The sequence below is a fragment of the Barbus barbus genome, assembly GCF_936440315.1.
Source record: "Barbus barbus genome assembly, chromosome: 49".
In the NCBI taxonomy this organism is placed as follows: domain Eukaryota; kingdom Metazoa; phylum Chordata; class Actinopteri; order Cypriniformes; family Cyprinidae; genus Barbus; species Barbus barbus.
In genome coordinates this window covers 8,779,281-8,794,322 of record NC_136727.1, presented here as the reverse complement: position 1 = coordinate 8,794,322, position 15,042 = coordinate 8,779,281, and the positions used below count along the sequence as shown (strand labels likewise).

Below are 15,042 nucleotides of genomic sequence, written 5' to 3'. Positions count from 1 at the left end.
TAGTTGAACTTTAGCATTGGCTGAAGTTAACATTGTATTAATAATATTTTAATATTAATATTTTAATTAATTTAAATTCATATTTTACAACTAATTTTAATTCAGTACTTTAAACAATACTTCATACTGTATTTCCGACAAAAGGACGCATTTAATTGATCAAATGTGACAGTAAAGACATTTGTAATGCTACAAAACAAATTGGAATTAATGTTTAATGCTGTTCTTTTGAAAAAACAAACAAAAAAAAACTAAACAATAAAAAAAAAAAATAATTAGCACATCTGTTTTCAACATTGAGAAAAATAAAATGTTTCTTGAGCAGCAAATCAGCATATTAGAATGATTTCTGAAGGCTCATGCAGTACTGAAGACTGGAGTAATGATGCTGAAAATGTAGCTTTCCCATCACAGGAATAAAATTACACTTCACAATCTTTTTTTTTTAACTGTTTTAACCTTTTTTTTTAATTAAAAATAAATTCTTGAATCTTGCAAGACTTTCCACAAATGAGGGCTACCATCTAGACCAACCATCTTTGTTCTGATGCTCTCAGTGGATGCTTCTGCATTGTGAAAACCTTTACCCACTCTCTTTATTGTTTCAGTCACAGTTTCTCTGAGATTTCCTATGTCAGATCAAAGACCCCTGGACCACTGCACAGCTCACCATTCGAAGTAGAACTTCTGAAGGTCTGATAAAGGGAATCCCTAAGAGAGGTATTGTATGTAGACCCTTGGTCTAGTTGTGACAGTGCAGCTCTGATCAAATGAAAGCTTCATGCGGTCTTTATCTGTAGCTGTTCCTGAGCGTCCCTCTTTGACACCCAATGCCTGACTGCGCATAAGTGAAGGGGAGCAGAGAGAGGGAGGAGAGAAGAGAAAAACAGCAGGAGGAGGGTGAAATCTAACCAGACTATGTTGAGGAGCCACAGGCTGCACACAACACGTTGCTCTGGAGTTTGAAAGGATGAAAGGGGAAAGATTGAGATTATTGCTGCAGAGATTTCGGAGGTGAGGGCAAGTGGAAACTTATTGACTTCATTGGCATCAATACTGGGGAGGAGATGAGAATAAACTGATTTTAATCCACAGGAGGCGCAGGACTGTTACTGTGGAGGAGTGCCGTGCTTTTAATCCCTCAGAAAAGAGGTCATTTTCTTATAGATAAACTTACTTTGAAATACTTTACTTTTCAAAACCCACATCGATTTTTGTGGGAGGGAGAGATCTGAGGATCGGATCGGATCGGATTTGAGACCTCGGGGCTTCAAAGACATCTTCTGCTGCAATTTTTCTGAGAAAAACATGCATACGTAAACCACATGCAGACTTAGTATTCAGCACAATCTGGAATCACGAACCTCATAGGAGAAGCATGTAAGCTGTAGCCTCGTGTGTGGCGCTCCGAGGAATAGTGCTGGGAACGAATTCACTTCTGGCATAAAATGAGAAATTTATCACAGCCGATCATTCCTGACCCACTCTTTCAGAGAGCATGTGGCTTATTTCGCCTTCTCCTCTCGCTTTTGAAGCCGTGAGACTCTTCTTTGGAAAATAAGAGCCCGTGGTTGTGCTTACAGACCGGGAGAACTGAAATATTTAAGGCTCTGGCTGTGAACGATGCAATTAACGATTGATGAAAACCGAAGCGGCTGTTATCAGTATGCATGGGTTGCCTACGTTCACTTGGAGAACTGTGGGAGTGAGTTCAGGCGAGAGGACTAATGACTGACAGTGGAAACAGGTTTGCTGTGAGGTACTACTGAATACATCCTGTGCATTAGCTTGTTTGCTTCTGGCTGAATTTAGAAACTGCAAGTGTGGCTCATTCTTGATCTTTTTCTCTTGCTTCCTCATTATTTCTTCCTCCCATCACGCCTCAGTTTGAGGAACAGGTTGCTGTGTTATTAAGCAGATTTAGATTAACTACTGTTTCCAGGACTGCTGTGCCTTTGGGATGAACAGTTAAGGCAACTCATATAGGTCTACAAAACTCTTTTTGATTGAACATTCAGCCACCCATCATTTTTATCTTGTTTCTCATAATCAACATGGTCCCACCGCCCCCTTCCAACAAGCCACACGTTTGCCTTTTGTGTGTGCTTATCATGACTAGCATGGCGCTGCTGGACGCCTACCTTGTGGAGCAGAATCAAGGTCCACGGAAGGTGGGCGTCTGCATCATGGTGATGGTAGGGGACGTGTGCTTCCTCATCGTGCTGCGGTACATTGCGGTCTGGGTCGGCGCCGAAGTACGAACTGCTAAACGTGGCTATGCCATGATCCTCTGGTTCTTCTACGTCTTTGTTCTGGAGATCAAAGTATACTTTGTATACCAGAACTACAAGGCAGAAGGCGAGAGAGTGGACGCTCTTACCTGCAAGGCTTTGACGGTGCTGCTTTCCGTGTTTGTGCCGGGACTTTACGTTACGTTGGCAGCAATCGACCACATGGACTACGTTCGTCCGCTCAAGAAGAGGGAGGAGTTGAGGAGTCGGCTGTTCTGGGTTGTGGTGGATCTTCTCGACATCTTGGACATTCAGGCCAGCCTATGGGAGCCTCAGAGAAAAGGGCTCCCCCTATGGGTGGAGGGCCTTACATTTTTCTACTGCTACATACTACTTCTGATACTGCCGTGTGTGTCGCTAAGTGAAATTAGCATGCAAGGTGTGAACATTGTGCCGCACAAGATGTTGTTGTATCCCATTCTCAGTTTGGTCGCCATCAACTTTATTACGATTTTTATACGGGGAGGAAATATGGTGTTTTATAGGGACATCCGAGTGTCTGGAATACTCATGGGTAAGAACGTCCTTGCCATTGTCCTGAAAACCTGCAGCTTCGTGCAGTACCGGAGACACCTGCAGGAGGCACCAACACCTGCTCTCGCTCCGGAGTTACAGAGGGACACAGTGCCACAAAGTTCTCGAGGGGCAGTGCCAGTCGTAATGCCCATGACCATCACCATGCCAACTCCGCAGGTAGTCATACAAGATCTCACCACACTTCCAGAAGAGCCCGAACTTGAGGAAACGTGACAAAAGGGGGAGTGAGAAGAGTTTTGCACTGAGGATTCTAAGACGCACAACATGAACTGCTTATCAGATTGTATGATTGGATACATGCCATTATGTTCTTCACAGACCAGGCCAGACATTTTGACTGCACAGACCCCCCCCCCCCCCCCCCCCCCCCCCGCCCCGTAGAAATATCCAAACATCCTTAAAACAAGACAAAATTGACTTTTTAAAGGAATTGTTATATTTAGAATATTAATCTTTCCACACTGGTAAATTGTCTTTTCTTGTTTGAAATGTAAACCTAACTACATTTTGTAAGATTTATGCTTTAAAATAGACAATATTTGTAGATGGGTTAATGTCAAATGTAATTAATAAGACAAAATACTGATTAAAATATTTTTTGCAGTGCAATCCACATACCATTCTCACTTTCAGCGCTAATCACAAATTTTGCCTTGAAGATGAAAAAAGACTATATGAGTTTCTGACAACAAAAAAGTGGCAAAATTCATAGTGTGCACCCAGTTTAAGTGAAAAGCGTGATTAAAATCGTTGATGAGATGAATTGTTTGTGAAATGAAGAAACAAGGCAGCTGTGGATCTGGGGTCCATTCATTTCCAGAAAAAGTCTTTAATTCTGGAATGTAGTAGTTTATGAAAATAATTCATTAACAAGAGGAATGCCAAGCAAATCACACTTGAAAGAACTCTCAGTGACCCGATGATTGTACAATCACAGACAGCTGCGAATATATCATCTATTTTTGTTTTTCCTGGTGGGTGTTATAAATGTGGTGCATCATGTTTTTTGAGGTAAAATCATCTTATTTTTGCAGTTCTTTAATAACTATGGTGAAAAGTTGTGTTTTGGAACATCTCATACTATAATTCATTTCTGTTATCTCATTACAAAGTGAATTATTTATATTTGATGGAATTATGCTTCATATATTCTTTGTTTTGATGTTTTATGAGAACCAAATGAATGATATTTTGTTATTAAAACAATGTTTTTGTTGATATTTGACATTGTTTTTTCTCTTTTTTTACTGATGCTATGCAACCTAGCAATGCACCCAGCGACCTGTTTAGAACTCCATCATTCTTTGTTCTTTTATGCTAAAAGCATAAACATTCCTAAAGTGGAGCGCAAATCCCAGTCATGTTATTCAGTAAGATTATTCTGTTCATAAGGCTCTGAACTCTTATCTTGTCAGTTCAACATGATGATAAAAGGCAGCCTGTCTTTTTCTTCTACAAATCTAGAATTGGAGGCGCCTCATTTGAAAAAAAAGTTGTCATATTTAGCAAAGTTTCATCTTCTATTCTTAAATTATTAGCTGTAGTAAACCCACTCCAAATCTCTGAGGGCTTAATATTTAAATCCCAAAATTTTAACTCAGCCATACGCAGTATTTCAATAACAATTATTAAAACATTGTGTGCCTTGGGTGAGTTAAAAGAAACGTTTCATGACAACGTATACCCAGAGCTACAATTTTAGCATGTTGCTATAGCTACTGTTAGATTAGCACAGTCGACAAATATAGCACAAAGACATGTCTTAGAAAAAATAAATAAATCTCAGTAAATACACCTGACAGCTTCTTATTGCTTCAGTGACACCATAACTGCTTCTGTGCCAGATAGAAACACAAACATAATCGCGGTCTCTTTCAGTCAGTAATTTATGAGTGTTTATTTAATTTGCCATTTAATTTGTAAGGTACTCTGTATCTAAATACAAAAATCCTCACTCTTGATGAATACACATTTGATGTAGCTGCTTTCTTTCACTTCCCCTTGTTCACTTGAGTGAATGGGACTAGGTCTTTCAAGCTGCAAAAATCACAAAAAGGCACCATAAAAGTAGGTCAAATTGTGCGTTATATTTCAAGTCTTCTGAAGCCATATGATAGCTTTGTGTCATGAAATCTGTTTTGAACGTCACACAACACATTCTGTTTTTATTTTCGGCATACTGCACATTGCCAACTTAAATTACTTGTTTATTGTATGCCAGAGTAAAATAAACTATAATAATAGAATTAGATTTTTAAATTGCATTTTTTATTAAAACGCAGTGATTGAAATCGAAAAAGTACCACAGTAGTTTTCTATGTTTTTTATGATGCCTTTATTTTGAAAGAAGAAGTACTTTCACCTTTTGGTTCTTATGTGTATCATCAGTAAATTTTCGAGATCTGACAACTAGGTACACTTTGAGAACCACCGGGTCAGGAAAGTTTCTTTGACATGAATATTTGTTAAAAAAAGTCAAATCTTTAACTACACTTAAAAGTTGAAGCTTATTATTTATATCCATATTATTTAACTCCAAGGGCCCAAATGTGTACTACAACAGTGGTTCCCAACCACGTTCCTGGAGGTCCCCCAACAACGCACATTTTGCATCTCTCCTTTTTCTGACACACCCATTTCAGGTCTTGGAGTCTCTACTAATGAGCTGATGATTTGAATCAGGTGTGTTTGATTAGGGAGACATGGAAAACATGCAGTGTTGGGGGGCCTCCAGGATCGTGGTTTGGAACCACTGCTCTACAATATATGAAGGCTGCATGACTTTTCAAGCTGATCATGAGTCACTGGATAAAATATTTTTTCATTTTTAGATATTCTGTTGATTTAGCTTATGAGAACCACTAAGCTAAAGCAGTGACAACAAAAACACTTCACCAGTTAGGTCTAAATCTAAATGTTAAAAATAGCAGACTTTTATAACCAATTGATAGCTGACCACTGAAAAACCTTTTAAGTAATGACTTGGTGGGGCTGCTTGAGAATACAGCCCTCACGCCACGACGATAATAGCCCATTTACTGAAGCAAAATTGTGTGAGTTGTTATTTTGGACAGAGGGTGGTATTAAACTCGCTTCTATTTGCCAAGAAAATGGAGGCCATTGCTGCACCAAGGGATTATGTGTCAGTCAGTCTTAATGTGGGTAAAAATGAAAAAATGGACTGTAAAGACATGGGGCAGCTGCCGGCAGTGCTCTTGCTCAGCTAACTACTAACCCGCAGCTGATAAATGCATCCGGAGGGAGCCATGAAAGTCAAATCAGAAATAGAGGACAGCATAAAAAAAGAAAAGAAATATTCTCTTTGGGTATTCTGGATATGCACATATTAGTGTGATTCTGTGTGGATATAAGAAGTCTCAAGACAGTGGACTTCAGGATGAGAAAAGTTATCGGAATGTTGATAGATAGCTTGTAGGAGTGTGTGATATTGACAAATCTCAATATTTTTGTGGATTTTTTCCAACAACAATAATTAAAAGATATGTTGATTAGTGTGTTTTTATGCTGGTAGCTTGGATGGTTTAGGCCTGTCATGGATAAATAAATATACCACTAAAACAGCCAGCAGGAGGTGGCAAGTCCCTTAATGAGTGATTAATTGAATCCCTCATTCAAATCAGTACAGCCGATTTATTTAGAAACAAAGCAAATGGCTGTCTTTATGAATGGATTATTAAACAACTGACTCATTAAAAAACAGATTCATTCAGGAATTAAACAATGCTGTGTGTTGCTCTGAGACGTGCAAATGTTCTGCTCTGCTTTTGTATGGAACTATTTTCGTTAGCAAAACAGAAAAAAACAGACATTATTTAAAAAATGTAACTCACTCAATATTAACTTCTTGTTTTTTTAACTGTTATAAAATGTATATCACATTCACTCTCTCACACACACATGTTGGTTTTTGTGGTTTATGGGGACTCTCCATAGGCGTAATGGTTTTTATACTGAACAAACTGTGTGTGCTATTGCCCTACACCAACCCTACACCTAAACTTAGCTCTCACAGGAGACTTTGTGCATTTTAGATTTTCAAAAAAACACCATTTAGTATGTTTTTTAAGCCTTTTGAATTACGGGGACATAGGCAGTGTCCTCATAAACCACCTTCATATTGTAATACCTCTGTCATACCCATGTCATTATACAAATGTGTGTCCTCATAAACCACATAAACATACACACACACACACACACACACACACACACAAATATTCAGAAAAACGCCACTCTTGTGTGATATTACTTAACTATATCATATCCTACAAATATAAAAACAAAAGCCCATAAAGGGATATTTTTGCTTTCGTAACTTGAGGTACATTTTAACGGCATTCTAATAAGATTTATCACGTAGTGAATGCTTTTGGACTCTCAAGACATGTTTGTTTTTATACTCATACACACTCGATCATGTCAGCTCGTATATCGTTAAAACAAAAATTACAATATTTTTGTTGATGATAAATATTGCATACTAGCCAACTAGGTAGATATAAAAAAGCAAAATTAAAATGCTTTAATTTTCAAGGACATCACCAAGCCCTCATATTTTAGCCCCTCCCCTTATACCACTTGTCATACAGAAACACGTTTAATAATTTGATTAATTCCCGATTGATAGCATTTGTTTGAATCTTGTCTGTGTGCACGGCTGATGAGAATTCACTTAATAATCCACGATGGGAAACAGAAAATCTTTAACACACTTCCCCCACTATGATTCAGAGCCGTTGGCACCTGTTGACAGAACCAGTGGGTGGCAATTAAGCTGCATTTGGAAGAACATGGCATTTCAACACATTGCGGCTGCAGTCATATACTGGAACAGCTTCAGTGGCATTTAATTGGACACATCATTATCTGTCAACACCGCATTTGGATTCTTGAATTATACAATTGTGTAGTTTTGTTCCTGCCACTGAACCTACAGGGGGTCTCAGTCCTCTTGTTTCTACTTCAATTAGTCTAACAATGCATTCAGCTGGCCACTGTGCCACCCCAGTACCCAGACCGCCCCACAAAACCAAAACAAAATGCATCATCCAGACACTCTGCTTGTTTACTCAAGGATGCCACCAATCTGTTACTCTGCTTAATTTACCATGACAATCTGGTAAATCAATAACTAACAATTTTCCTCTATTAAAGTTTCTTATTAGCTTTTCTTAGCTGAGATTGTTTACTTCCTCAGGAATACTGTGGTTAGATAAATGCACTCAAGTGGGTGAATAATACATAACTGAAATAAACATTTTCAATATTTCAAAGTAAATTCGCATCGCTCAGAACCCAAAGGAACGATTAATTAATGAAGCCGACAAAGTTATCGTATAGTATATTAACCAGACACAAAAGGTTAAAGCACTTCATCAAACTAACATATTTCATTTTAATTAAAGTCCTTGTTTTAACCTTGTTTAATCGCTTGCGGCGTCACGACAGCTGCTCCGCCCTGCCATAACACTAATCATCATATTTGGATAAGGAGTTTGTGAAAGTATCAAATATTATATCCTTCAATCCTCCCAGTTACATAATGAAAATTATACAAAGCTTACCGTCTGGAGAACCATGACGGAAATCGTGAAAATACAAGGGATGTGTTTTTGTTTACGCTCTTCAGCTTTACATTACCAGTGCCAGAGCGCGGGCAGAGAAAAGTGTCCTGATTGGCTGAGAAGTTTCTGAGGTGTTCTGTGATTGGTTGGCGCCGCATCACGTCCCATTTTTCGTTTTCAGTGTGGTATGACAAATTGCTTGCCACTGCAATCTTGCATCGCCGCTTTGTTATGAAACGATTTACGTTATTTGAATAAAACTCAAGATCTTATTTTCTTTTATTTACAATTATACAAAGCGCAATATACAATAAAAAAAATATATATATATTTGAATCCAATTTGAACACGTTACACAGGCAACCTGCAGGGCCGTCACTAATGGGGTGAAAGCTTATAATTTGCACGTGTTTTTAAGCCTTGCCAATTTAATCATTCAAAAGGGTTTAAAGCATTCAAACACAAGACGCAGAAAAGCTGAACTGAGTACTGACATACGCAGAGAGCCGCGTCTCATGGACAACAACACTGACACAAGCTCTCCTTCGCCTCCTCCTGCACCTAAACGAACAAATTACAAATCGCAGTTTATGCAAAGAGAAAAAGATGCGAAAGAGCCCAATTCAGCACCCGCGCGTGGTGTTCTGATGCGTCTCAAAGCGCTTAAACGCCGAATTTGCCTCTTCTACAAAATTATGTCAAAATACCAGTCTTGGAGAGTATCCACGAAAAAACTTATGTGAAAGTAAACAGTGGAGAAAGAAATCGCATGTGTATCATTATAATGGATGCATTGTTTCTTAAAGTGACTGAACCTAATTTACAAGCTGCTGTCAGTGTCCTTTCTATCAAAGTTATCTGACATTATCAAGATGTATTTGTGCTGACACAGTTTAATATTTTATTACCATTTTCTAAACTGTAGCAAATAAACTGATAATGTGAGAAATGTTGAAGGTGTCTGAAATTTTGGTTTGACTGTATATTTAATTTTTACAGTAAAGACTATGCAGTACTATTTTACATTTGATTATTCGGTTTCTGTACCTGGACACCTACAAACTTGAAAAAAAATAAATAAAACATTGTGTAAACAGCACAAATAAATCATTAGAACGAACATACAAATTAATCAATTTCGAACAGGGCCCACTGGTACAACCCGCAAACCCCAGCTACGGCCCTGGCAACCAGGTTGAATTTAATTTCTATCCCCACATCTATCTCTGAAATAACATATAGCTAGTAAAAACATCTCTTACATATAGGCCTACACATCAGGAAAGTGATCAAACCATCAGATAATTTATAACAAATTACATAAAATAGTTGGTATCTTAAACTGTGAGCTGATTATCCAGTGATACTTCTCGTAGAGAAACATCACCATCGCAACGCTCAGATGCAGCTGTCATTGCTGCCTCACACCTGAGGGAGTTCCTATGGCAACATGAGCCTAAGGTGATACCGTTGCTGTTCTGATGCTCAAAAAAGAAATGCAAGAAGACTTTAAGAAGAGTCAACAATGAATCGTGCTCTATGAGTACATTGTCATATTTAAGGCTGCTTCTGTACCTCTATGAACATGGCAGATGTTGTGATGAACCAGTTTTTGTCTGGTATACTGCCACCATGCAGGTTGTAAAAGCAACGTCTGTTTAAAATCAACATTAAGCCACATTTGTAACCTCTTTTACTTCTATAAAGTGATGTTTTTCTGGGTGGCACATATGGCTGACTTCAATTAAGATGGATTGCAGGTTAATTGAAGGATGTCATAATACCATTCGCCTTTGTTTTTTCCATCATTTTTTGCTATATTATCACTGTTGTCAGTGATTGCATTGTTTCATAGGTTGAAAGGCAATTTATTGCACCATTATCAGCTATTATTTGATTCAAGTGTAACGAAGACACTTGAAGGCATATGTTCAGTTACATATCAGTCTTTGGCTTTGTTCGTTCATTTTTAAAATTCATTTTGAATATAACTAAGCATCTTAATATTCCACACACATTCATCCTATTGTTAACAACTCCATACGGGGCATGTTTTATGCGGGGTATGAAATGAATATCAGTGTCAAGACACAAATCGGTCTGCCTTTGAATATTAAACACTAAAAAAAATTATAATTTCACACTTTTGATAGTGTATATTCAAAAGCCAAAGAAATAATTACTTTCCACTAGGTATAAAAGTCTAGATAAAAATTAAATAAGAGTGATAGTTAAAACTGATTTGTTCAGTCCAGTGAGTGAAAGATGAATCAGTCACTCCGTTTGTGCTTAAGAAGATGTGAGAAAGCCACAGCGGTGTGGGAAAAAAAAAAAAAGTCACAGACCTGTTTACATTGTCAGAAGTACCTCTCCTGAGGAGTCTTTCAAACTACTTTGTCTTTCTGCATAAGATGTTTTGTACAAATATCTGTCGTATTAAACCCTGACAAGTTGCTGCCTGATATGAAAAAAGAAAAAAGACTGAGGCAAAAAAAACAAGGCTGAGGCATTGTGGGATAGCTTAATTTGTTTTATGTAACCAAGCACCATTATATGTAGCTCATGAGTTTACATGCTCCACACAGAATCTGTAAGATGTTTAGTTAAAAGATAGATAGATAGATAGATAGATAGATAGATAGATAGATAGACAGACAGACAGACAGACAGACAGACAGACAGACAGGCAGGCAGGCAGACAGACAGACAGACAGATAGTGACATGAATTTTGTGCTTCTAATTTTATAGCAACAGTTTGGACAGGACCCTTTTTTTAACATGACAATACCTCTAGTGTATAAGGCAAGGTTTAAAAAGAAATGACTGATTCAGACAATGTGGAAGAACTTGACTGGTCTGCATAAAGCCAAGTCCTAATCTCAGCTGAACACCTCTGGTGTGACTTTAAATGCAGACCTTGAGCCAAAAACTCATCACCAAACACCAATGACTTGTACATATGGGTACAGTCATTTTAGACACTTCCAAAACGGTTGCAACACAGACGGAAATAGAATTATGATTCCATTTTTGTAGCCACAGTTTTGGAAGTGCTTTTTTCTGTTCTAAAGAAGAGGATGTCCCTATACTTTTGTCCATATAGTGTATGTACAAGTCATTGGTGTTTTAGGTTTTTGCTCAAGGTCTGCATTTAAAGTCACAAATAGATAGATAGGTAGATAGAGATTGATTGATTGATTGATTGATGGCCAAGGACTGTTGAGGTGACTGAATCAGCTTTGCAGAACACAAATAGGTGTGTTCGACTTGAAGCGGCACTGCGCAGAATGATCAGTGTATGACATCAAAGTATCTCCGAGAGCGATTCGAAAGCATAAGGATCCGTCTGCTCTCTTATCGCTCTCGCGGTACTTTGATGTCATTCTGCGCAGTGCCGCTTCAAGTCGAACACATCTAAGATCTAGGGGAGAGGTTGGATCCAGAGCCAACTCCTCCCACCTTACATATCCCTAAACCTACCCGTCTCAACCCCTGATCCCCAAACCCACCCATCTCCACTCCTAAACCTACCAATCTCCACCCCCTAGATGTTGATCCGCCCCCGCCCCCTGGATCTTGTGTTCTGCAGTGAGGGGTTACTGTGATTTTCCGCCATTGTATTTTGGAGAGCTTGGTGCTAGTTGCCAAAGTCAAAGCCTGCAGATTAGAGATGACAGATTCCAAAATCACAGTGTATGATAGTCACAGAATTAGATTTTTTAGCTTCAGATGATTCCATCCAGTATGAGGATATCAAACATGTTTGACATTTTCTGCCGATTTCAGAACACACGTTGTCATTTGTCACGCCTCTTCTACATTTCTGCTTGAGTTTGTTGTGATCGGAATGACTTGAAAGTCTGGTAGTACATAATCCTCAGTCGTGTATTGTATGCTGTAAGCAGCCACTCATAACAAACTCAAAACATAGCAACGTCCTAGAAACTACCCAAAATACATCAGCTATCACCTAGAAACCACCCAGAACATGCTAAAAACCACCCTAAGTACTAGAAAACCCCCAGAACATTCGCGAAGCTGTACAAAATACTTCAGCAGCCACTCAGCAACAACCCAGAACTATCTACAAACCACATAGAAACAACCCAAAGTACCATAGCAACCACCTAAAAACACACAAAGTACCCAAGCAACCCTGAAGATCCATAAGAACCCATAAAAAATACTCTTGCAACCACATTGCAACCATGCACTACGTTCTAAGATTTGGTGAGGTTTTCATGGGCAAGCACAAGCTACATTTTCTCCAAATCTAGTTTTAGCAAGTCTGTTTTATGCCGCTTGTGATGCAGAAATTACACAGACCTTCACCTTTAAATAAATTAGTTTGTTGAGTTGTTCTTTGGCCTTTTTGGATATCTAAACTCAAAGGAAATGTCAGGAAAGTCTGTTTCATGAACCTACAAGAGGTCTGTCTGAATAAGGAAATATCTGATGTATTTATATTTATGTCCTTTCTATGCCCATATTGAATGCAAAGTCTAAATATTTAATTTCTTTTGTCTTGTGTTTCACACTCTAAGCTTAGTTGCTATGCAAATACAGACCTTTGTAAGTCCGCTGCCAATGGCATTGGGCTGATTAAACCAAATGCGATTTAACCTTCAAGTGTTTCAGCCTGAAATAACCATTTTATATTCAAGCAATATGGCTTTGCTTGGAACAATGTTAAAAGTTTGCCTGCTTTTGCGATGTCCTTTTGTCACACATCCAAGCTCAAATCCTCGATTACTGATGCAGTTAACGCTAACCTGACACAACATCAATCGCATCCGCACCATATTGCATCCCTAAACGTGTCCTTGATTCCCCTCCACCACCTCATTTGTAAAATCCAAATATTCATGGTCATAAACAAATCTTTAGCCTTGGAAAGCAGACATGTGAGACTTGGGCAGCATCTCGAAAATCCACTTTCCCTCCGATGGTCATCAGATGGATAATCTGACGGGCGAGAGAAACTGCGGGGTGCAGTAATTCAATCCAGACGGCAGTTTGCTTCTCAGCACTCAGTCGGCTAATGTCATTACGGACAGTACTGTCGTAATGTGTCAGGGGACGAGGCGGAGGTGTCGCGGAGTCAGCGTCTGTAAGGCACACATCTCCCTCCTCATTTAGCAGGAGATTTCCCAGCAGGCCGCCCCTGAAATGGATTGTTGGCTCCTGGTAAGGCAAACCACTCTATCTTAGAAATGTTTCAGGGGAGAACTAAGAAAATAAGAAGACGCTCTCTTTTGATTGTTAAGGTGTTAAAATGATCGTCTACTTGATGAAGTTTGAAGTCAGAGTAATTCTATTTGTGAGTTGAGTGTGCAAAAATGCCACTTTAAAGTCGTAATTACCAGTGGGAAACTTTGGCCTTTATGCGTTTAAATCATTAATTAAACACTTGTGGTGGAAAGAAATTGGTATTGATCATTAATAGTTGTAATGCAAATTTAGGCCCAATCCCATTTCTACCCCTTAGCCCTTGCCCTTAGGCGTAGGGGTAGGGGAAGGGCCAGATAGCCCTTCAAACGAAGATTATCCGGGACCACACTTCAAACGAAGGGGTATGAATCATCTCAGCGTAAACCGGCTACAGCAGCAACATGGCTGCACGAGCAAACAAAAAGACACATAAATGTAAGCTTTATTGTCATTAATAAGGAATTTAATTTAACGATTTGTTTTGTTACATTCACTTGTCTGTTCATATTTACGGTCATGTTATTCAAAGAAATGTTTGCAAACAATTGCTGAAGTTCACTAACGTCATATCATTACAGACTGAACGATAGTGCCAAAACATATTTTCATGTCTGATCAGGGTGATAACTACCATAGAGGGGGGCTAGTGCCCCCAATAATTAGAATTTGCTTAACTTTTTTCTCAAATATTGCCAATTCGAGAAAGAGAGCTTCTTTGCATTTCTTTTATAACCGGCCTGCAGTCCCCATGAGGGAAACATATGATAAAAAATAGTAAATGATGTTTATCTGAAAGTGTAAGAATGCAAACAGGTTTTCTGTAAGGGGATAGAAAATATCATTTGGTCAGTATAAAAGTAATAGCAGTCTATGGAAAGTCCCCACAATTCACAGAAACAAACGTGTGTGTGTAAGCAGCGGATTACTTTAGAATGGTAAGGCTCTAATGCACACCAGCACAGATGTGTTTATTGTAGGAGCTAGACGACGTATGATCACGTCACGTGTAACGGTATGGTAGTGTCCCAATTCTTAGGGCAATATTTTCACCCCTACCCCTTGACACTCTGTTTCAAGGGACAAGGGGTAGGTGAAGGGGTATAAAGTATAATTGGGATTGGGCCTTAGACTGGACAACTTAATTTGTAGGCCTAAATGTGTTATGAACCAAGCAAAGCTTGTCTGAAAATGCTTATGACCAAACATTTCCCATGATCCAACATTTTCCAATGTTTTATTGTGAATTAAAACAAAAATTATTAATTTAAACAATTTTACTGTTATTACATGCGTTGCATCCATAGAATCTGTCCAGTTTTGTCACTGAAGCCCCAACTCTTAAAACTGGTAAATTCGAGTTCGTAATTATGACTTTGTGGCGATGTTCATGTGCGTTTAACTGAGTTTAACAGAAATA

General features: G+C 38.6%; 1 protein-coding gene across 1 annotated transcript; it reads left to right on the top strand.

Moving 5' to 3' along the window:
• Positions 1-2,054: 2,054 nt before the first annotated feature.
• Positions 2,055-3,041, top strand: LOC306867528 (transmembrane protein 121-like; the record flags this gene model as incomplete). Its single annotated transcript, XM_079413205.1, has 1 exon — positions 2,055-3,041. The coding sequence occupies one exon, from the start codon at positions 2,055-2,057 to the stop codon at positions 3,039-3,041; it is 987 nt and encodes a 328-aa protein (XP_079269331.1).
• Between the last annotated feature and the right edge of the window lie 12,001 nt (positions 3,042-15,042).